This window comes from Pecten maximus, chromosome 11 (assembly GCF_902652985.1).
Source record: "Pecten maximus chromosome 11, xPecMax1.1, whole genome shotgun sequence".
In the NCBI taxonomy this organism is placed as follows: domain Eukaryota; kingdom Metazoa; phylum Mollusca; class Bivalvia; order Pectinida; family Pectinidae; genus Pecten; species Pecten maximus.
In genome coordinates, this window is record NC_047025.1 from 5,952,169 (window position 1) to 5,975,382 (window position 23,214).

Genomic DNA, 23,214 nt, shown 5'->3' on the forward strand with positions numbered 1-23,214 from the left:
ATCCCTGTTGAATCATCTTAAAGTGCCTTCCTTCCAGGTTTGTAGCCTCCCTGCATCCTTGTCAATATTTATGTTCTTGCAGCCTTTCCAAAATACACTGTCTTACATCTCCATACTCTTGCCACTACACCCGCCATATGCAACAAGAATAATTTGCACGCTGCGGATCTGGTACACACCAATCTGATTAAAATCACAAAAGTCATATAGCTACGTTTAGTACGTAATACTCCTGAATGGCGTAGTACGTAGTAAACGTAGCCATGTAACAGCTGATTTTAATCAGATTGAATACACACTTTCCTGTCTGGATATCTGTTTGAACAGACCGCCAGACTTATCGCCTCTCCGAGTGAATGACAGACGCGTGGATCAGTAATGGGACATTCAGGAACCCTGAGGAGTACGTCCACATTACTATGCCCTGGTATCACAGTATCACACACTTGGTGTCGTTGAAAGCTTGGCTTACCCTGATCTATGCTTCACAATGATAGTAAATAGTCCTGTTAACGTTCGCCCCATCAACATGAACATGACAGGAATATAAACATGGCGTCAACAAAAGATAATCGGGTAGTGGAAATTGTCATTTTACCCTTAATTATATGTCGGGGTTACGAGGGCGGGTGTCTAGGGGACACCAACAGCCAGGGTCATATGAGGACGGGTGTCGAGGAGACACCAACAGCCAGGGTCGTACAAGAGGGTGTCGAGGAGACACCAACAGCCAGTGTCATATAAGGACGGGTGTCGAGGGGACACCAACAGCCAGGGTCATATAAGGACGGGTGTCGAGGGGACACCAACAGCCAGGGTCATATGAGGACGGGTGTCGAGGGGACACCAACAGCCAGGGTCATATAAGGACGGGTGTCGAGGGGACACCAACAGCCAGGCTCATATGAGGACGGGTGTCGAGGGGACACCAAAAGCCAGGGTCATATGAGGACGGGTGTCGAGGGGACACCAGCAGCCAGGGTCATATAAGGACGGGTGTCGAGGGGACACCAACAGCCAGGGTCATATAAGGACGGGTGTCGAGGGGACACCAGCAGCCAGGGTCATATGAGGACGGGTGTCGAGGGGACACCAACAGCCAGGGTCATATGAGGACGGGTGTCGAGGGGACACCAACAGCCAGGGTCATATGAGGACGGGTGTCGAGGGGACACCAACAGCCAGGGTCATATGAGGACGGGTGTCGAGGGGACACCAACAGCCAGGCTCATATAAGGACGGGTGTCGAGGGGACACCAACAGCCAGGGTCATATAAGGACGGGTGTCGAGGGGACACCAACAGATTATTCAATGATTAGAAGAAGCCATGACAAACAAATTATTGAAATGTCACTTTCTTGAATGTCAACAAATATAGGATAAAAGACGATGCCAATCAAATTCATTTTTATTTGAATTGGTACATGGTACATGGTACATGGTACATTGTACATGGTACATGGTACATGGTACATGGTACATGGTACATTGGTATTTTGTTTGCATGTGTTGCATTTGCATTTTGACCCGTACTAGCTAGGGTGTTTTAGATGTGATAGCGTGATTGTTGTTCTGAATTGGTCTGGTAGGACATTCCAAATATTGATGCTTCATATAGGAATGAGTGTTTTTGCCATACTTAGTGGTCCTAACATGTGGTATATTGTTGTGGTATCTAAAAGTTTTATGACTTACCTCTTGTGTGGATCAGGTCGTAGGTATGTTGGTGAGTTTGAAAACATTTATGGCAACATTTCTGTGTACTCCAATTTTGAGCGAGGGTAATTTTGAACGTGCTAGTGTCGTAAATGAATTATAGCGCCCTTTACTGAATTTTCTTCACTTTTCTTCTTTTTTTTCTGCCGCAGAAGTGCCTTGGCAGTGGATAGAAGTTGATGTTGGAGAGAATAAATGACTGTTAGATGGTGTGCTTGCTTAGTCTGTTTTAGTGGGGTTTTTTTTCTATACATTTAAGAGTGTTGAGTTTATTTGCTTTTTTGCAGGTTGCAGAGAAATGAGCATGTTAGTCTATTGGGATCCCCAATGATTTCACTATTGGTGGCGTTGTTGCCTAGTTGAAAAGTGATGTTTTCTTCTTGTGTTTTGTTACACACTGTCGTTGCTTGGAATTTGTCTGAATTTACTGGCATGTAGTTGCCGGTGAACCATTGTATGGGTTGCTGTCTATTTGTAGTGGGGTTTTCACAGTGTCTATAATGAAGTGCGTGCTTCACTGACTGTGCTGTCTTCTGCGTAATTGTATAGGTTAAGGAATATAGAGAAAAGAAGCGGACCTAAAATCAATCCTTGTGGGACTCCTTTATATAATTCATGAAATTTACCGTAATTGTTCATAGTTTTACATTCTGTTCTGTGCTATAGGTAGTTTGACAATATTGAAATAGATCTGTGGTCGAATTTGAAAGTCAATAGTTTTAAGTTTTAGGAGAAAGAAATTGTGCAGCAAGCAGTAAAAGGTCTTTTTCTGGTCGAGTGCCATTTTCGTATCATCAATGACCTCAATAATGCCATTCGGCACCCATACCCAGCTCTATACGGAGAGGTACAGGTGCACGCCATCATTAAAGAAGTCACTGAGGTGGAAATATGTTGATCTCTCAAAGATCTTGGAATGTGCGGGGAGTATACCTACTGGTCTGTAGTTTCCTTTGTCTAGTGCACTGTTCGGGGGCCGCGGGGGCCGAGTGGTTAAGGTGTCCCGACACTTTATTACTAGCCCTCCACCTCTGGGTTGCAAGTTCGAAACCTACGTGGGGCAGTTGCCAGGTACTGACTGTAGGCCGGTGGTTTTCTCCGGGTACTCCGGCTTTCCTCTACCTCCAAAACCTGGCACGTCCTTAAATGACCCTGGCTGTTAATAGGACGTTAAACAAAATAAACCAAATAAGCCAAAGTGCACTGTTCTTTATATGTATTGTAAAGTTATTTCAATTTTTAGCGCAAAACCAAATTAAAAAAGAATAGCGGAGTGATAAATTAGCGCACTGACAATGCTTACCATATAATCCAATATAGGTAAATTACAATTAGTTCAATCATAATTTAGCGGAATGCTTTCAGCGTGAAAAAACTCTAAAATATGATTACCGCTAAAATTTGTACGTTTACAGTATATCTCTTCAAAGATCTTGGAGAGCGTAGGAAGTATACTTACTGGTCCATAGTTGCCATTGTCTATTTCCTGTTGTTTTCGTTCCTATTCCTATCTTACAGCAAAGATCCAACACGAGGTTTTTTTGCCGTTTTTACATGGTAGGGGACGATTAAGGGATTATAGGCGATGGTTACGGGATAATAAGTAATATTTATATTTCCACTAAATTCAGACTCAATGAACCTACCACAGTTAACTCGAGTCATTTTTCAATGAACTATATCAAGTCCGACATTTGTCGAGCTTGGACTATATTTTTTTAATTCCTTTTCAAAAGTGATCATATTTATATGAAATAAATTCCTTTAAAACTAATCTTTGTTTTAATTCGCTATTAAGTTTGTTCACGAAAGAAATCCTGAAAGTATTAACCATATGTAGACGAAGAGTGATGACGTACATTTCGGTAAGTTCTGTGGTAGACTTGCACAAGTCCCTATTTGTCAAAGACAAAATATTGTACAAAATATCAAAAAAATATAAATATAAGGATTGAATAAAGTTATATTGAGGTGTATGGGGGTATAAACCTCAATAGGTCTTGAGACAAATTTATTATATCATTATTCAATCCTTAAATGATTAAGGAAATAACTTGTAGACCGGAAGTTACGTCATAAAAACCAACGATCGTAACCTATATCCCTAAATAATTTATTTAAGAACCGAATTCAAGGTACCCGATCGTAACTTACACAAATCTACTTCCCGTGTTAATGTAAAGATGATTTTTACTTTTAACATAATGATTGTGGTGTTCGTCTATCACTAGCCTAAACATCTCCATTCCTGACAAGACCTTGTTGATTTTTTATCATTTCAGTTTGATAAAGAAATACGGAAGAGTCTGGAAAAAGAAAGTTGCCGCACACTCGTAATTGTCTGTGATGGAAAGAAGGGTCAGTCGGCTAGATTTCTGGGGCTGGACGAGTTCACGGAGGAAGTGTCATGTCAAACATTCGGCGCCATGGCAGGAGTTGAACGCCCGCACTTGCGCGAAGTTCCCACACAGGAAATCCGGGCACATAATTTGAACTTTGACCTTTCAGCATATGGACCATATAGTCAAGACCAAAATGGAACAACTGGATTTAGTTTGAAAATATTCGGGAATAGTAAATGCCGATATATGTGTTTAGCGATAAGGAAATGTGATTCGCCTACATTAAAGGCATTGCGAACTATACTAGACAGATCGGTAAGTGACGTCATAGTTAATTAAGGTCGTATCTAATCACAGTTGTTCGGGTTTTATCAGGTTGGGGAATACCACCAGTTTGTCTATCATACGTCAATTGAGGTATATCAATGTTACTAAAATTAGCCAAAATCATTTTAAACTTAACTTTATAAAAAAAAATGCGTTAAAAATCGCATTTATTTAGTCATGAAACATAAAGCAATGCGCCTTTAAATTATATATTGCAAAATTCACTTTTAACAAATGCATACCCAACTGGGGTATTATACGCAAGTTGCCGTTTTTTCGCAACATGTTATTTATTAACAATAACAGAATACAAAGGTCATTATTGAATTTGGAGTTATAATATCACTCTAAGTAACTATAGATAAACCCCAAACAGCTGTGAACCAATGTTAATCATTAAAAAACGGTGATTGAAAAATGTATTTGCGGGATTTCGAAAACATCTGTTTCCTATGTCAAGTAATGAGTGCAAATGACTGCCATTATGAAGGAGCTGTGTTTTGACAATTTTGGCTGAATTTAAACTTCCCTTCCGTCACCGAGTGGTGGACGTTCCCCAGAGCTAAGGTATCTGCTTACATTGCTTGATAATCGCTGTTTGTTTAAAATTAAAAAAAAACAACAAACATTTTTCAAAATTAATTCCAAACTGATACAAGATTTCTCTCCCCTTGTGTGTTTCATATTACCCCGTCAAGGTAGATTTCATACCCACCACGAAACATTTAAAGATGATTGTGGAATTGTTTCATCCTTATTTTGAAATAGTCGCCTTATTTGAAAAAAAATGCATTGTTTTCTCCAAAGATTTCTAGATGTCGAGAAAATTAGCTTGGAAAGTAATTTTTTGGAGCAAAGCAAATGGCGGCGCTCATGTCAATTTTCATGACAATCGGTTCATTATTTCCTGACCGTGTCGGGTCCTTCTTTAAATGTAGCGGTATATCGCAAGCAAGTTCAGCGGTACACTATATTTTGTCGTGTGTTTGTCAGACCAGACATGTTGTGGACGTGAACCGGAACCGCTTTTACGTTTGTATTGTTGAACCATTCAAACAGGTACTTTCAACTAAGAAAAACAAGCGTCATATTAAAAACGTAAGGAATGGGTTTCGATGTGACAGTGTTTCGAGAGATGCAAGTCACGTGAGGAAGACCATGGTAACGTTTTATGGAGGGCATCTCACGAGGAAATGTTTTATTTCCAGTAATAAGAGCAATATGGAGTTTTCAGTGCTAATATAATGTTAATATTTTGATATTCTCTGTTGCTTCGGTACTCAGATACCAGAACTGTCAGGCTGCCGTCCAGAATTGCTCTTCAATGTATTGTGAATTGGAAAAAAATAAATATTAGTGACATCATCATGATCTTTAAAAAAACTGTTGATGCTATTTCTGTTTGAACACTGTTTTGATGTAGTGACTGCTAACTGGAAGATTAATCAACGTATCGAGGTTTTCCACAGATCGTTAACTTGTTGTCCATAATTAACGTATAAATTTGTAAGATTTTTCCTGAATCATTGAATTATTGTCGCCTCATTAACGTATAAATCTGTAGGTTGTTCCTGAATCATCGACTTATTGTCCATAATTAGGGATTTTCACCAACCAGTGAAAAGACCTATTGTTTCTGTTATGTTTATTATTATTATTATTCTGCATTCTATATTGTGACAGCAACTGCTCCAAAATGTTAAGAGCTATGTCGGCGACATTTTCTTATATTGTAAAGTCATATATTTATAAGTAGATCTATAATCAAATATGGGGCTAAAATAATAAATTTGTCTGGCAAAAAAAAGCTCGCCAGCTGTCAAAATTACCCTATTTTGAATTCGATTTTTTTTCTTCATTTTTTTTCTTCATCTTTTTTATTCTTTCATATATCTAGGCTATATGCCATTCCGACGATTTTGATTCCTTTAATGTTTCTTTACCATTTTCCATTAACGTGGTACACCATTTTGAATATTTTCTTTGGTCTTTTGGAAATGTCGACAATGAAGAAAACTCATGCTTCAACTTCTTCGTTTAACGCCAAAATCAGTTATCGGTTTATCAAGTCCCACGTGACCTCTAAGGCGTATGAACCATTTGCACTGATAAATGATTGGTTTGCTTCATTCATACATTCGTTTTAATTATCACTGATCATGTCTGCTTTATTGATCACTGATTGGCTAGTCCGTGTCAGTTACAACGATCACTTATTGGCCAGTTTCAGCCCATGTCTGTTTTAATTATCACTGATTGGCTAAAGTCCGTGTCTATTTTACTGATCACTGATTGGTTATAGTCCATGTCTATTTTACTGATCAGTGATTGGCTACAGTCCATGTCTATTTTACTGATCAGTGATTGGCTTCAGTCCATGTCTATTTTACTGATCAATGATTGGCTACAGTCCATGTCTATTTTACTGATCAGTGATTGGCTACAATCCATGTCTATTTTACTGATCAATGATTGGCTACAGTCCATGTCTATTTTACTGATCACTGATTGGCTAGTTCTTGTCTGTTTTAATGATCACTGTTAAGCTACTGTCATGTCGTGTTTACGTTAAATCTATTACCATATGGTGTCCTTCTTATCTATAGAAAAACTATTGTTATATACTGTCATACATAACATCGTACCTTTTCTCCACAGATGATGCGAAACATATTTCTGAAGTGTTTCAATACTTACAAACTAAAATCAGAGCCAGGATTGAGCGAGTCGTTCGTACTAAACCATATGAAGTACAGTCCCCGCCTGTTTGAGGTCCGATACACACAAAAGTGCGAAACGGTGGCCTACTTCGATGATTGTGACATGTTTGTAGTGGTGGAAGGAGAAGCTGCCCTCTCCTGTAACTTCCATACAGGTATACTATAAATACATGTACGCCCAGTGTAGTAAAATAATATCTGTCTGGGGTTACGTAAAATTGAATAAAAATCAACAAAGTTCAGGCAACCACTATTATAAGTAGGTGAACACGTGATGGATGATCAACTATGTGATGTACAGATACACCACGTGATTGACGGATACACCACGTGATTGACGGATACACTACGTGATGTACAGATACACCACGTGATTGACGGATACACCACGTGATGTACAGATACACCACGTGATTGACGGATACACCACGTGATGTACAGATACACCACGTGATGTACAGATACACCATGTGATTGACGGATGCACCACGTGATGTACAGATACACCATGTGATTGACGGATACACCACGTGATGTACAGATAAAATTAACCACGTGATAAACGGATACACTACGTGATGTACAGATGAAATAAACCACGTGATAGACGGATACACCACGTGATGTACAGATACGCCACGTGATGTACATATACACCCCGTTATTGGGAGATAAATACATGTAATACCTGTTAAGACAGACGAGACTTCGGTATACCATTTATGATACATCAAAGACTCAATGTGTGATCCATTTCTTCGTTGGTGTTTCAGGTATGGACATCAATCAGGGAATACGAGGCCTGCATTCACTAGATCAATTCATTACCAGAGTAACATGGGCGGAATCCGAGCAGAGTATATCATCGGCCTTGGCATACAAGATGCAACATTCTACAAAATTATTCAGTTCATTGTCACGTGATGGCATACAGGAGTTTCTGTTCTCATGACGTCGATATTTGATCTACCTAATCCTGTATCACTATGACAAAATGTAGGTCATACTACATCCATATCATGTGTACTGCCCACACCTATAATGAATGCCAGGATTTTTTTTATACTCGGCAGACGATCACGGCGATGATTGGACATGGCGCCGTGTTCACGTGACATCCGTCCCCAATCAAACAGTTGTTAACGCTGGTTTTCAGTTTGTGAAATGGAGATGTTCTTGAAATTCACGAGGAAGTTCCTTTGGTCAGTCATGCAGTTATGACTTTAAAAACGTTATTGTATTTTTCGAAATATACTTGGTGGATTTTTTTTTCTATTCTACTCTAGTCATTAGTTAGGCAGGTTCAAATTCAGAATTTGTAATAATAATAAATTATTTGTATAGGATTGGCAGTCTCGTTTTCTTTATCAATGTTTCACAGAAAGAATCATGTAAATAATGCACCTAGTGATTCCATTTTCAGTGCATCTTTTAATAAACTATTAATTAGCTGGGGAGATATAAGCTATATACAGTTAGAAATGTTTAAACAAGACGTAAGTCTGCTTTCACCGATTCAACCACCTTACCTGAAGACTGTTCCCATTGGCGCCTACATTGCAATACTCTCTCACCTTGTTTTAAACTACCCACATTTTGTGGACTTGTATGGGCCAATATTGATAAAATATATAAATTTTGCAGACCAATTCTACCATGTCTTGAGTGAAAACAAAATTCGAAAGGCCGCAAAGACCACATCTTAACATATCAATGGTGATATACAAAGACAAATTGATCCTTGAGATGCCCAGACATGGTGATGGTTAAGATGTCCGGACATGGTGATGGTTGAGATGCCCAGACATAGTGATGGTTGAGATGCCCAGACATGGTGATGGTTAAGATGCCCAGACAAAGTGATGGTTGAGATGCCCAGACAAAGTGATGGTGGAGATGCCCAGACAAAGTGATGGTGGAGATGCCAAGACAAAATGATGGTGGAGATGCCCAGACAAAGTGATGGTTAAGATGCCCAGACATAGTGATGGTTGAGATGCCTAGACAAAGTGATGGTTGAGATGCCCAGACAAAGTGATGGTTGAGATGTCCGGACATGGTGATGGTTAAGATGCCTAGACAAAGTGATGGTTGAGATGTCCGGACATGGTGATGGTTAAGATGCCCAGACATAGTGATGGTTGAGATGCCCAGACATGGTGATGGTTAAGATGCCCAGATGTAACCCTGGTAAATACTAGCTGCAATATACCGCTCGGCTAGGGAGATCTTCTCTTTAGCTCGATCGGTTGAGCGTTAGACTAGTAGGCCAGAGGTCCCGGGTTCGATCCCTAGCGGAGGCAGTGATTTAAATTTAATTAATCATGCGCTCTGTTACATTGGCGCCCATGTAGGGACCCGGGGAAAATACTCAGGATTGCTCCACAAGCATCGCTGTTACTCCTGGAAACTCGAGGACAAATTCTTTACTGGAGGGGGAGTATGTAACCCTGGTAAATACTAGCTGCAATATACCGCTCGGCTAGGGAGATCTTCTATTTAGCTCGATCGGTTGAGCGTAAGACTAGTAAGCCAGAGGTCCCGGGTTCGATCCCTAGCGGAGGCAGTGATTTAAACTTATTTTATCATGCGCTCTGTTACACAGACATGGTGATGGTTAAGATGTCCAGACAAAGTGATGGTTTAGATGCCCAGACATGGTGATGGTGGAGATGCCAAGACATGGTGATGGTAGAGAAGCCCAGACAAAGTGATGGTTAAGATGCCCAGACATGGTGATGGTTGAGATGCCCAGACAAAGTGATGGTTGAGATGCCCAGACATGGTGATGGTTGAGATGCCCAGACATGGTGATGGTTGAGATGCCCAGACAAAGTGATGGTTGAGATGCCCAGACATGGTGATGGTTGAGATGCCCAGACATGGTGATGGTTGAGATGCCCAGACAAAGTGATGGTTAAGATGCCAAGACATGGTGATGGTTAAGATGCCCAGACAAAGTGATGGTTGAGATGCCCAGACAAAGTGATGGTTAAGATGCCAAGACATGGTGATGGTTGAGATGCCCAGACAAAGTGATGGTTTAGATGCCCAGACATAGTGATGGTTGAGATGCCCAGACATAGTGATGGTTGAGATGCCCAGACAAAGTGATGGTTGAGATGCCCAGACAAAGTGATGGTTGAGATGCCCAGACATAGTGATGGTTGAGATGCCCAGACAAAGTGATGGTTTAGATGCCCAGACAAAGTGATGGTTGAGATGCCCAGACATAGTGATGGTTGAGATGCCCAGACATAGTGATGGTTGAGATGCCCAGACAAAGTGATGGTTAAGATGCCCAGACAAAGTGATGGTTGAGATGCCCAGACAAAGTGATGGTTAAGATGCCCAGACAAAGTGATTGTTAAGATGCCCAGACATAGTGATGGTTGAGATGCCCAGACATAGTGATGGTTTAGATGCCCAGACAAAGTGATGGTTGAGATGCCCAGACATAGTGATGGTTGAGATGCCCAGACAAAGTGATGGTTGAGATGCCCAGACATGGTGATGGTTGAGATGCCCAGACAAAGTGATGGTTAAGATGCCCTGACATAGTGATGGTTGAGATGCCCAGACAAAGTGATGGTGGAGATGCCCAGACAAAGTGATGGTTGAGACGCTCCGACAAAGTATACGTAGTGATTGAAATGCCCAAACATAATAATTCTTGAGATGCCCACAATATACATCATTATTTCTAATGTATGTTTTTCAATTAGGTGATAGCTATCAATGTCAATTTTATATTCTGTAGAAACTATTAGCAATTGAGTCCAATCGCCTCTACCACCACAACAGACTGAGTAACAGACGTTGATGAGTAACAGACGTTGACGAGTAACAGACATTGATGAGTAACAGACGTTGATGAGTAACAGACATTGATGAGTAACAGACATTGATGAGTAACATACGTTGATGAGTAACAGACGTTGATGAGTAACAGACGTTGATGAGTAACAGACATTGATGAGTAACAGACATTGATGAGTAACAGACATTGATGAGTAACAGATGTTGATGAGTAACAGACGTTGATGAGTAACATACATTGATGAGTAACAGACGTTGACGAGTAACAGACGTTGATGAGTAACAGACATTGATGAGTAACATACATTGATGAGTAACAGACGTTGATGAGTAACAGACATTGATAAGTAACAGACCTTGATGAGTAACAGACGTTGACGAGTAACAGACGTTGATGAGTAACAGACGTTGACGAGTAACAGACGTTGATGAGTAACAGACGTTGATGAGTAACAGACATTGATGAGTAACAAACATTGATGAGTAACAGACGTTGATGAGTAACAGACGTTGATGAGTAACAAACATTGATGAGTAACAGACGTTGATGAGTAACAGACTTTGATGAGTAACAGACGTTGATGAGTAACAGATGTTGATGAGTAACAGACGTTGATGAGTAACAGACATTGATGAGTAACAGACGTTGATGAGTACCAGACGTTGACGAGTAACAGACATTGACGAGTAACAGACGTTGATGAGTAACAGATGATGAGTAACAGACGTTGATGAGTAACAGACGTTGATGAGTAACAGATGTTGATGAGTAACAGACATTGATGAGTAACAGACGTTGATGAGTACCAGACGTTGACGAGTACCAGACGTTGAATAGTAACAGACGTTGATGAGTAACAGACGTTGATGAGTAACAGACGTTGATGAGTAACAGACATTGATGAGTAACAGACATTGATGAGTACCAGACATTCATGAGAAACAGACGTTGATGAGTACCAGACGTTGAATAGTAACAGACGTTGATGAGTAACATACATTGATGAGTAACAGACGTTGACGAGTACCAGACGTTGACGAGTAACAGACGTTGATGAGTAACAGACGTTGACGAGTAACAGACGTTGATGAGTAACAGACGTTGACGAGTAACAGACGTTGATGAGTAACAGACGTTGATGAGTAACAGATGATGATGAGTAACAGACGTTGACGAGTAACAGACGTTGATGAGTAACAGATGATGAGTAACAGACTGAGTAACAGACGTTGATGAGTAACAGAAGTTGATGAGTAACAGACATTGATGAGTAACAGACGTTGATGAGTAACAGACGTTGACGAGTAACAGACGTTGATGAGTAACAGACGTTGATGAGTAACAGACATTGATGAGTAACAGACATTGATGAGTAACAGACGTTGATGAGTAACAGATGATGAGTAACAGACCTTGATGAGTAACAGACATTGATGAGTAACAGACGTTGATGAGTAACAGACGTTGATGAGTAACAGACATTGATGAGTAACAGACGTTGATGAGTAACAGACATTGATGAGTAACAAGACGTTGATGAGTAACAGACGTTGATGAGTAACAGACGTTGATGAGTAACAAGACGTTGATGAGTAACAGATGTTGATGAGTAACAGACGTTGATGAGTAACAGACGTTGATGAGTAACAGACATTGATGAGTAACAGACGTTGATGAGTAACAGACGTTGATGAGTACCAGACGTTGACGAGTAACAGACATTGACGAGTAACAGACGTTGATGAGTAACAGATGATGAGTAACAGACGTTGACGAGTAACAGACCTTGATGAATAACATACATTGATGAGTAACAGACGTTGATGAGTAACAGACTTTGATGAGTAACAGACGTTGATGAGTAACAGATGTTGATGAGTAACAGACGTTGATGAGTAACAGACATTGATGAGTAACAGACGTTGATGAGTACCAGACGTTGACGAGTAACAGACATTGACGAGTAACAGACGTTGATGAGTAACAGATGATGAGTAACAGACGTTGATGAGTAACAGACGTTGATGAGTAACAAGACGTTGATGAGTAACAGATGTTGATGATTAACAGACGTTGATGAGTAACAGACGTTGATGAATAACAGACATTGATGAGTAACAGACTGAGTAACAGACGTTGATGAGTAACAGACGTTGATGAGTAACAAGACGTTGATGAGTAACAGATGATGATGATTAACAGACGTTGATGAGTAACAGACGTTGATGAGTAACAGACATTGATGAGTAACAAACTTAAGAGGAACAATAATATGTATGTAGCACTGCCTTCAATTTTATAGTAAACCAGTGATGCATTCTGACAGGAAAAGAGAATAAATTCCTAAATAAAACAATAAGTCAAACATGTTATGAAGGAAACAAAGACCTGCAGTTCTTATTTTATCTAAGATTAAGGTGGTTGTGATTTTGAGGTGGTCTTGAATTGAGGCTTCTCTGTATAGCAATGTTCTGTGTTCCCTCCATAATGCCTGATTTGCTAGGCTTCACCTCTGTAAACAGACCTGGACTTGGGTGAAAGGAAATACTCAGCCCTATACTTAACTGTGTAGTAACTAAACAAATGAAGGATAACAAAACTCACTGTGCAATTACATGACCCCAGAAATAGGGAAGGCATGTAACTTAATCCAAAGAACATATGGTACGATTGATATCGATAGAAAACAAACCTTAAAACATTTAAAAGTACATTCCCTTAAATGTAGAATCACATATTTCACTGAAGATATTAAGTCATATGTGATTATGTTTGTTTGTGTGCTGGGTTTATCTCCTCATTGAATACCCAAGGTCATTTTGAGGCAGGTTTTCCTTGTAGTAGTTAGGGACTACCTCAATGAACAACATATGATTGGCTTCATAAAATGCTAAAAAGAATGTAAAATTATGCATCAGTTTAAAAGTTTAACGTTTGACATGTAATTCAAATTCAAAATTTTAATTAAAAAATAAAGATAAATCAATCTTTATGCACCTGACAACAGTTTACATACATATCAACTGAAGTTTATATTCACTTACAACTTAATGACACCTATTTTTGAATGATTAAAATGCTGCATTTGTTGTCTGTGTATTTATTCACTTATACACCATTAAACTTGAAACAAGAGGCCCAATGGGCCTGACTTGCTCACTTGGTTCTTTAGCAACTTTGAAGTTGATCTTGGCATTTATATGCAGATACCAACTACTGCTGATTACCACTTTACTAAATTATTAGAGAAGGCTAGCAAATCTGGTAGCCCTTCACCCCTGTATGCCACAGGCCCAATATTAGGTATCTGGGCCTCATGGTTTTAATATCAATAAGTCATTTAAAGGAAAAAGTTCACGCTAGACCCTTTGGGCAGGTGAGCTAATAAGATACTTATAATCACTTCAATGCTGATGATGGACTCCACACCATGGCATGAGCTGATTAACTCTCTGGGCTGGTGAGCTACAGAAATCACATTGTCATTCGGCCTTCAGTACTCTCAGTACTTTGATTTAAAAAGTGATCACAATCTGAATACAAGTTTCAAGTGACTGATTGATTCCAAGGAAAATCATAATTCACGTAGAAATATTATCAGTCCTGTGAAAGTTAATCTCTCTCACTTTCCATTGGAATTTTTGTCACATGTGTAAGTCAGCTATTTGTTTCAAGTATCATTAGGATCCGTAGTCGTAGTCAGGTGTACCCTGCCGTAAGGTGGTGAAGAAGTGGATGTGATCCTCAGGTTTGACGTAGGTGTCCCTGACACAGGGTAGGCTGTACATTCTGTCCTGCCAAGGAGCCAGGTGTGGGTACCTATCGGAAGTAATGGCTGACTCAGGAGAAACCACAGTCATCACACCAAGTCGCTCAAACCAGGGCCAGATCATGAAGTCGACATTGCACGGCTTAGAACCTGAAGTATAAAGAGGATTCATCTGATGCTGTCATCAAAGGTTACACTATACACTGTAGTTAAAATTAGACAACTTTAACTTTTGACCAATCAAAGGTGAGGGATGTGTATTTGTGGAAAGTTTGAATTATGAAAAAATAAAAAATATCAAAAAAAAAAAAAAAAAATCAATAATATTGGTGTAACATTAATGAATAGGAATGGAGTAAATATGATTAGCCCTCCACTTTATTTGGGTATTTGGTTTGTTTTTGTTTAGTCCTATTAACAGCCAGGGTCATTTAAGGACCTGCCAGGTTTTGGAGTTGGAGGAAAGCCGGAGTACCCGGAGAAAAACCACCGGCCTACGGTCAGTACCTGGCAACTGCCCCACGTAGGTTTCGAACTCGCAACCCAGAGGTGGAGGGCTTAGTGTTAAAGTGTCGGGACACCTTAAGCACTCGGCCACCGCGGACCCTTGAAACACAGGTACTTCAATACATTTGGGTAATAAAGAAGATCAGAGTATATTGACATTATAACAACATGAATTCCACAGAAGTGGATGTGTCACCTGTGCAGAAATCTAGGTGATTACAAGAGATACTACACAGAAATATCTTTTCTAGATTTTTTATTTATAGTAACAGTGACCTTGACCTTTGGACCAGTAAAAAAACCAATCCTATGCAAGCACCTGTGGTAAGGAGAAACGGCATAAAAATTAAGTTTGATGAGCCCCAACGAACTTCAGTTATCACAAGGAAACAAATTTTCTAGTTTTAGTAACAGTGACCTTGACCTTCAACCTTCAGACCTGAAAAGCAATAATCCCAGGCAAGCACTTTTGGTAAGGCATACCTGCATGAAGTTTGAGGTTTATTGGCCTAAGGAAACTTGAGTTATTGCATGGAAAACTCTGCTGCCGTCGACATAGTACCTATGTATGATTTCTAAGCCCTCCACTCCATTTTGGGTACTCTAAAGAATATCTGAGAATTCCGAAATAATAATGAACAGGTAATTCTATCGCAAAATTGAAAAAAAAAAAGAAGGAGATTAAGACCAGGTGTTTCGACAAGAGTAAGCCTCTTCTGCTTTATTGAAGTCAACATACAAATCTAGGTCAAATCTGGGTTTAATCACATTCTCACAATGAAATCTAAGGTGGTAATAATAAAACCATTAGGCATAAAAAATGTCCACCTTCATATCGTACAAGAAAACAGAATATTTCCAAATGACATCATGATGTCGAGCATAAAGCTGTCTTCATCAATCTTCATCTCCTGAAATCTAACTCTTTATTATGTTGGTAGTCGACATCTGTCATGAAAATCATGATAAGAGTTCTTGAGTATTGAAATAACTGTGATATGTAAACACTGTGAGAAGATAAAGCAGGGGTTTTACTACCCAGAAACAGAGAGTTAAAAATTGGGAAATTGAAATAACTCTTTTCATACGGCTTAGTTGTAAGTTGTCCCCACTACTTAGGTTGTCCGTAGAGATTGAGGTAAGTGGCAAGAAATGAAATTAACTGTGATATGTAAACACTGTAAGAAGATAAAGCAGGGGCGTTACTACCCAGAAACAGAAAGTTAAAAATTGGGAAATTGAAATAACTCTTTTCATACGGCTTAGTTGTAAGTTGTCCCCACTACTAATGTTGTCTGTAGAGATTGAGTTTAGTGGCAATAAATGAAAGACAAATATAACTCATATGTCCTTCTCTTTGATCCGGTCTTCACAACTTACCTCCAAAGAACTTTCCACGCTTACCGAGCTCTTGATCATAGAAAAGCATCTGGTAATGGAACATGCGTACATTCTTTTCGTAGGAATCATCTCCCTTCGATTTAGGTATATCATAGAAGAGGGCAGTTACCTGATTCAAGAGAAAGAAATTTATTTAGATTTTAATATATGGAATCAATGAATGGCTCTGTCAGAGAAGAGGGGGCACAGAGAGAATTATAAATTTGATGAAGAGGGGACAAAGATAATTACAAACCTTTCCAAATTGTTCTGCTAACATCTTGTCTTTGGCCTTGAGAACAGGATCACTGGGTATAAGACGTTGCTCCGGATAAACATCATCCAAGTACTCATTACAAACGCTGGACTCGTAAATCACAACTCCATCCTTCTCAAGTACAGGAACAAGAGCATTGATGTAGCGATCTCGAAACCAGTCGGGCTTTGACCTCAAATTAATGTTGACAGTTTCATATCTGTAATTGAAAATCAAATAACTGACATACACATATTTGGAATATTTTTCTCAAAAAATTAAGTCACGAACCAAATATCTTTTCCACAAAGATGATCAAAACAATTACTTTTGGCACTGAAGGGATAATTTTGGGCTGGTACTATTCAATGGGTATGGCCCAACAACCTGGATTTCTGATCTGAAGTTGAGATGGTATTTTTTTCCCCCATAATTTTTGCTATTTTTGCAACAGTTATTCCCAGTTGATTAATTCAGTATTAGATTTTTGTCTAGAAATCTCCATCTACATTTTCCAACTGATCTCTTTGAAACTTTGCAGGCTTTATGACCATGATATGTACAATGTAGTTGTGTTTCCCTGAATGGCATTTTGAATCAACTAATTTTGTAAGAGTTATTTCCCTTACATTTTCATTTCTGTAGATACTCTCTCAGTTTTTAACTATTTTCTTACCATTTGCAGACTTGGCTATGGCATGAAACTGTAATTTCTCAGTGGCTGTTAAATAAGACAATCTTGTTTTTCAATATTTCCATTCTCTTGATACAATAAAGTATTTCTTTTGGGCATGGGACGGGCACATAAAATTATATATTATTCCTCCGTCTGTTTTCTTGAGGGAAGACCAACTTACGGAATGTTTTTGTATTCTAGCACAAGTCTGGTACGTTGGGCATATGGACAGAACTTCATACTGTACAATCGTAGGCGGCCCTCTGTCAGAGGTGGACAGGTTGAATCTGAAACATCAAATATACAGGTTAAAATTTGTCCAATGGTTTGGTTTGGTTTGCTTTTGTTTAACGTCCTATTAACAGCCAGGGTCATTTAAGGACGTGCCAGGTTTTGGAGGTGGAGGAAAGCCGGAGTACCCGGAGAAAAACCACCGGCCTACGGTCAGTACCTGGCAATTGCCCCACATAGGTTTCGAACTCGCAACCCAGAGGTGGAGGGCTAGTGTTAAAGTGCCGATACACCGCGGCCCCCTTGTCCAATGACATTACATCTTATGAGAATTTTTTCAAAAGGCCTCGACAGTCATCCAAGTTCTGTTATTGAATATATAAGATTTTATTTCTTGTTCCTGCTGCTTCAGGAAAAGGTTTGAACAAAATCCTGTCATTAAAACAGAGAAATAATTTGAAGAATTTCATAATTTCCCATTTCCATTACCAGATCCATTGCTCAGGTTCCAAGAAGGCCCAAGAACCAAATTTATATATACAAAACTGAGAAATGATTCTGCTTCACCAAAAAATGCTACTGATACAATTTGGTCAAAATCAACTTAGCTATTCAGGACTTGCAGCAATTCAAAGGTGGATCAATAACTCAGATTATGCATGGTCACCAAACAAGAAATCGCAAACAATTCCCCTCATGTGTCAACACATTTATATATTCTCATACTTATAGAATATGGAAGTACACATTTTCTTCAAATGGAAAAATATGATCTTCAATTGAATTATTTAGCATCTTAGTTTTTAAAAAAATCAGATGACAAACGATCAAGAAAACCACCTTATTATATCTTTGTTGACTACAAATTTATATATATATTGGTAGTGTTGGTAGTAACTACGAGACTCCCCCCCCCCCCCCCCCCCCCCCCATCATATGTTGATGCAATAATGCAATGGAAAATTACATATACACGTACCTCTATATTCTGAACATCATTACAGAGAGGGGCAATCATAGGTTGAAAATACCTGGTGCCCAAACCTTATAATCTTATTATTTTGCAATAAAATATGTTTAAATTAAACCAATACCAAGGACACCAGATATCAAACGACCTCAAATGGAACACTTGCATCAGCAACATCACATGGAAAGCAAATTCAACTTTAGTTTTTTTTAGAACAAATTTAAAACACTGCCCAAAAGAGTGCAAGAATACTGCCCTTGTCAGATCATTTATGCACCATGACATTACTTGGGACCCCTATCTAAAATCGGACATAGAAAAACTGGAAATAATACATAAGGAACAGTCCGCGAAATTACTGGAGATTTTAAAAAAGATGAAGGATGTGTCACAGAACTGCTTCAGCATCTAAAATTACAAAATTTACAAAACAAAAGGAAATCACAGAGGTTAAATTTCTTGAACAAAGTAGTTAAGGGAGTAATACCAGCTCTACCCTCAGATTTGAGATAACCCGACACTCAGGAAGGAGACAGAAAACCAACACCAAGTGTTAAGAGAACTATGAAACATCGACAATTCTAAATAGAAACTTTGTCAACAAGAAACATACAAACTCCTTCTTCATCAAAACATCCCTTAGGTGGAACCAGCTGGACAATTGTGTCGTATGCATAGAAATCGTAAAGTGATCAGCCTATTTAAAAACTCAACATCTAAGGTAATAGTGATGTTCTGTTTAATCAATTTAATCGATGATTAGTTGTTTTACCTCTGACTAAGACTAATCCATGATGTTTTTTGTGACCGATCATGGTTTGACTATAACATTGAAATTTTCAAGATTTACAGCTGACTTCAACAATTAATAAATGAAGAATATCACTGGTAAATTGAAATGCATCAAAACATTTAAGAACATAGCTAGATGCCTTAAAACATATCCCAACATTTTCCACTATATTGGTTAATGTTTCTGGCAGATATTTCCTTTTCTGTTCATGATCGATTAATAATCAATCATTGATCGTTTAAGAAACAGTGATGATCGATCATGAAACTTATATCGATTCACAGCACTATAAGATAAGTAACAGATTTCTCTCTCTCCCATCATGTCATGCCATTATTGGTATCTACGACATATATATCCGATTAAATGTATATATGTACTGAAAGATAACAGACTGGCAAGACATACCACAGCTGTACAGGTAAAAACCATAGGTAGTTATTAGGGCACTGTCCGTTACCTGTACGAGTGTACATAGTACACTACTAATCTATACCTAGTGTGGTACTAGTGCAAACTTCACAAAAACATCCATACCAAAAATAAGGACTATGGGCAGATAAAACAAATATCATTAACAGCATATATCTTGTATTGATGAATAAGTACAGTGTACCTCTGTTGACAGTGTCAATATATATGTACCTGTACAGTGGCTGTATGAAATGAAAGACAAAGTTGTACAGTGGCTGTACGACACATACCAGTACAGTGGCTGTAAGACACATACCTGTACAGTGGCTGTACGACACATACCTGTAGTGGCTGTATGAAATGAAAGACATAAAGTTGTACAGTGGCTATACAACACGTACCTGTACAGTGGCTGTATGACACATACCTGTACAGTGGCTGTACGACATACCTGTACAGTGGCTGTATGAAATGAAAGACATAAAGTTGTACAGTGGCTATACAACACGTACCTGTACAGTGGCTGTATGACACATACCTGTACAGTGGCTGTATGACACATACCTGTACAGTGGCTGTATGACATGTACCTGTACAGTGGCTGTATGACACATACCTGTACAGTGAGCTGTACAACAAGTACATGTACAGTTGCTGTACATGCCAGTTACTGACATTGGTCCATATCGGTACGTCCTAGTTACTGACATTGCTCCATATCAGAACCTCCCAGTTACTGACATTGCTCCATATCAGAACGTCCTAGTTACTGACATTGCTCCATATCAGAACGTCCCAATTACTGACATTGGTCCATATCAGAACGTCCTAGTTACTGACATTGCTCCATATCAGAACGTCCTAGTTATTGACATTGCTCCATATCAGAACGTCCCAATTACTGACATTGCTCCATATCAGAACGTCCTAGTTACTGACATTGCTCCATATCAGAACGTCCTAGTTATTGACATTGCTCCATATCAGAACGTCCCAATTACTGACATTGCTCCATATCGGTACGTCCCAATTACTGACATTGCTCCATATCAGAACGTCCCAATTACTGACATTGCTCCATATCGGTACGTCCCAATTACTGACATTGCTCCATATCGGTACGTTCTAGTTACTGACATTGCTCCATATCGGTACGTCCCAGTTACTGACATTGCTCCATATCAGAACGTCCCAATTACTGACATTGCTCCATATCGGTACGTCCCAATTACTGACATTGCTCCATATCGGTACGTCCCAATAACTGACATTGGTCCAGTTGCTCAGTTTGTGTTATCACAAGGCATACTATAAAACATGATCTGTTTCAGAATTCAAATTTCTTTATTTTGTTACAGAATATAATAATTCATCAATGCGTATCAATACACCTCAATAAAAATCTAATGACTTTGCTTTATTTTATATTTGACATCTGTATAAACTTTCCTAATAAATATTTCCTAAAGGTGGCCTACATTTGTACCCCTTACCTTCGGGCCTGCTCTTAACCAAATAACCCCACTAAGGGGATCTTTTTCATGTAAGGTGGACAGTTCTCACACAGGACACAAACAATTCCACACACTGAATGTTAGAGGTTATTGGTTAGAATTGAGCCAGTGCCTTGACCCATATTATAGGTATATGTTTTTTTCAATTTTTCTGTAATTTTACACAAGGACTACCAATATGCCCTCGTCCTGTTTTCTATCCTGTGACAATCACCTTGATGTTGTTCAATTTTCATTATATTTTTTTTTAAATTGGTGTTATCTTGATGTATAAGCAATGAAACAGGAAAGGATGAGTATATATGGAGTTTAATAGATAATAGAGTATAGAAATGGGATTTATAGGAATGAATCCTAGCTGTTATTGAGCTGGGGGGGGGGGGGGGGGGGGGCTGCTAAGAAAGGTAACGTTACTGAATACCTTCATTAACTTTAACTACTCTTTTAAGTCTTCTTTCATCTAGCGACCTCTCACCCTCCGAGCTGACATCCTTCCACCAGACTAAAGGGAAATTTTCACTAGCCTGAGCTTGTAAGGTGACCTTATAAACTCAATAATAAAAATTTACACTTCCCCAGAAGACAACCACAAACCAGTTTCTCTCCTGCCTGTGTTAGGACCCCAAATAGGCCTAGTGACCATAACATCTTTCTCTCCTTGCAGACATCAGATCACTAAGCTTAAGGGAATTTCCCACCAGCCTGAGTTAGTAAGGTGATCTATACTCTCCGCTGCTTTACCAGACCATACCATATTTTACAGTGTGCCCTCTCATATCGGGGTCATTTTGCAGGTCGTCTGCGGCAATCTAGACAATAACACAATAACACACAGGGTGTAAAAAAGGCAAAGTACCCAATGGTAGATTTCCACGAGACGTAAACCGAAGATTCATGATGTTTTTTCGACCTTTTAAAACATAACAGTTACGACATTATAACCAAACAATTAACCATATCAATATTCAAAATCTTGTTTAAAAGATCACAGGTACTTGTGGAGCGAGTGTGATTTTGTATTAAATATCACCCGGCCTATCAGATAGTTAATTTCCATGGCCACAACGTGAATTGTCATTATTAGCCATTAACTTAAATAATTAATTATGTATCTGGTTGGTATAAACGACGTGTTCTCGTTTTACTCACAATATGGTAACGTTAGGAACCTATTACATTAAGAAATCACAGTCCTGTGCACAAGTACCTGTGTAAAATATTACCAAAGATGAAGGCTTTCACAAGCCCTATAGCTGTATGTGTACACTACCTTTGCCTAGGTGTTTCACGGACATGGCTGGTATTTCACACGACAGTTGACGGACTCCTCCTTTTGTTGTCAGAGCTCGAGGAAGCTGGAACAGTCCTGCCAGCAGTCTACCGAACTTTGACATCGCACACTCTTATATATTGTCGCTTATCCTGTTAGAGTTACTCCCCCTTAAATAGTATTGGTTGTCCGCATGTAGCGGACTTTTACCCTAGATACTGTTATGTTTACGTTCTAGAATTTAGCTACTGTTGTAGCGGACTTTTACCCTAGATAAATCAATACTTATAGTGATAATAATTATAAGAATAATAAAACAAAAAAGACAACACCCCACCCCAAAAAATAACTAGAAGGCATTGCCAAATTAAAATAGCTAATTAGTAAATTTGGCCACATAACGTTATACAGTCTCTGTGTAACGTTAGAATAATACCAAAATTTAATTGACTAGCTATATAGACCACTAGCTATATATATAGACCACTAAAAAAACTTCACTGCACAT

At 39.0% G+C, this 23,214-nt stretch overlaps 2 protein-coding genes across 3 annotated transcripts in view; one reads left to right on the forward strand and one right to left on the reverse strand.

Annotated features, from left to right (window-relative positions):
- The window catches only part of LOC117337937, a 52,389-nt gene extending 43,937 nt beyond the window's left edge, over positions 1–8,452 (forward strand). For both annotated transcript variants that reach the window (XM_033899092.1, XM_033899093.1), the window contains exons 2-4: positions 4,000–4,374; positions 7,045–7,261; positions 7,880–8,452. In XM_033899092.1, the coding sequence (XP_033754983.1) occupies positions 4,000–4,374; positions 7,045–7,261; positions 7,880–8,058 (771 nt within the window). In that variant the 3' untranslated portion in view covers positions 8,059–8,452. The remainder of the gene's footprint in view (positions 1–3,999; positions 4,375–7,044; positions 7,262–7,879) is intronic.
- Positions 8,453–13,871: 5,419 nt separating this feature from the next.
- On the reverse strand, positions 13,872–22,894 carry LOC117337899 (glutathione S-transferase omega-1-like). Its single transcript, XM_033899042.1, has 5 exons — positions 22,707–22,894; positions 17,696–17,801; positions 16,839–17,058; positions 16,583–16,712; positions 13,872–14,845 (listed from the first exon to the last, which is right to left on the reverse strand). Exons 1-5 carry the CDS (start codon positions 22,828–22,830, stop codon positions 14,607–14,609), a joined length of 819 nt encoding a protein of 272 aa, XP_033754933.1. The 5' UTR covers positions 22,831–22,894; the 3' UTR covers positions 13,872–14,606.
- Positions 22,895–23,214: the final 320 nt, after the last annotated feature.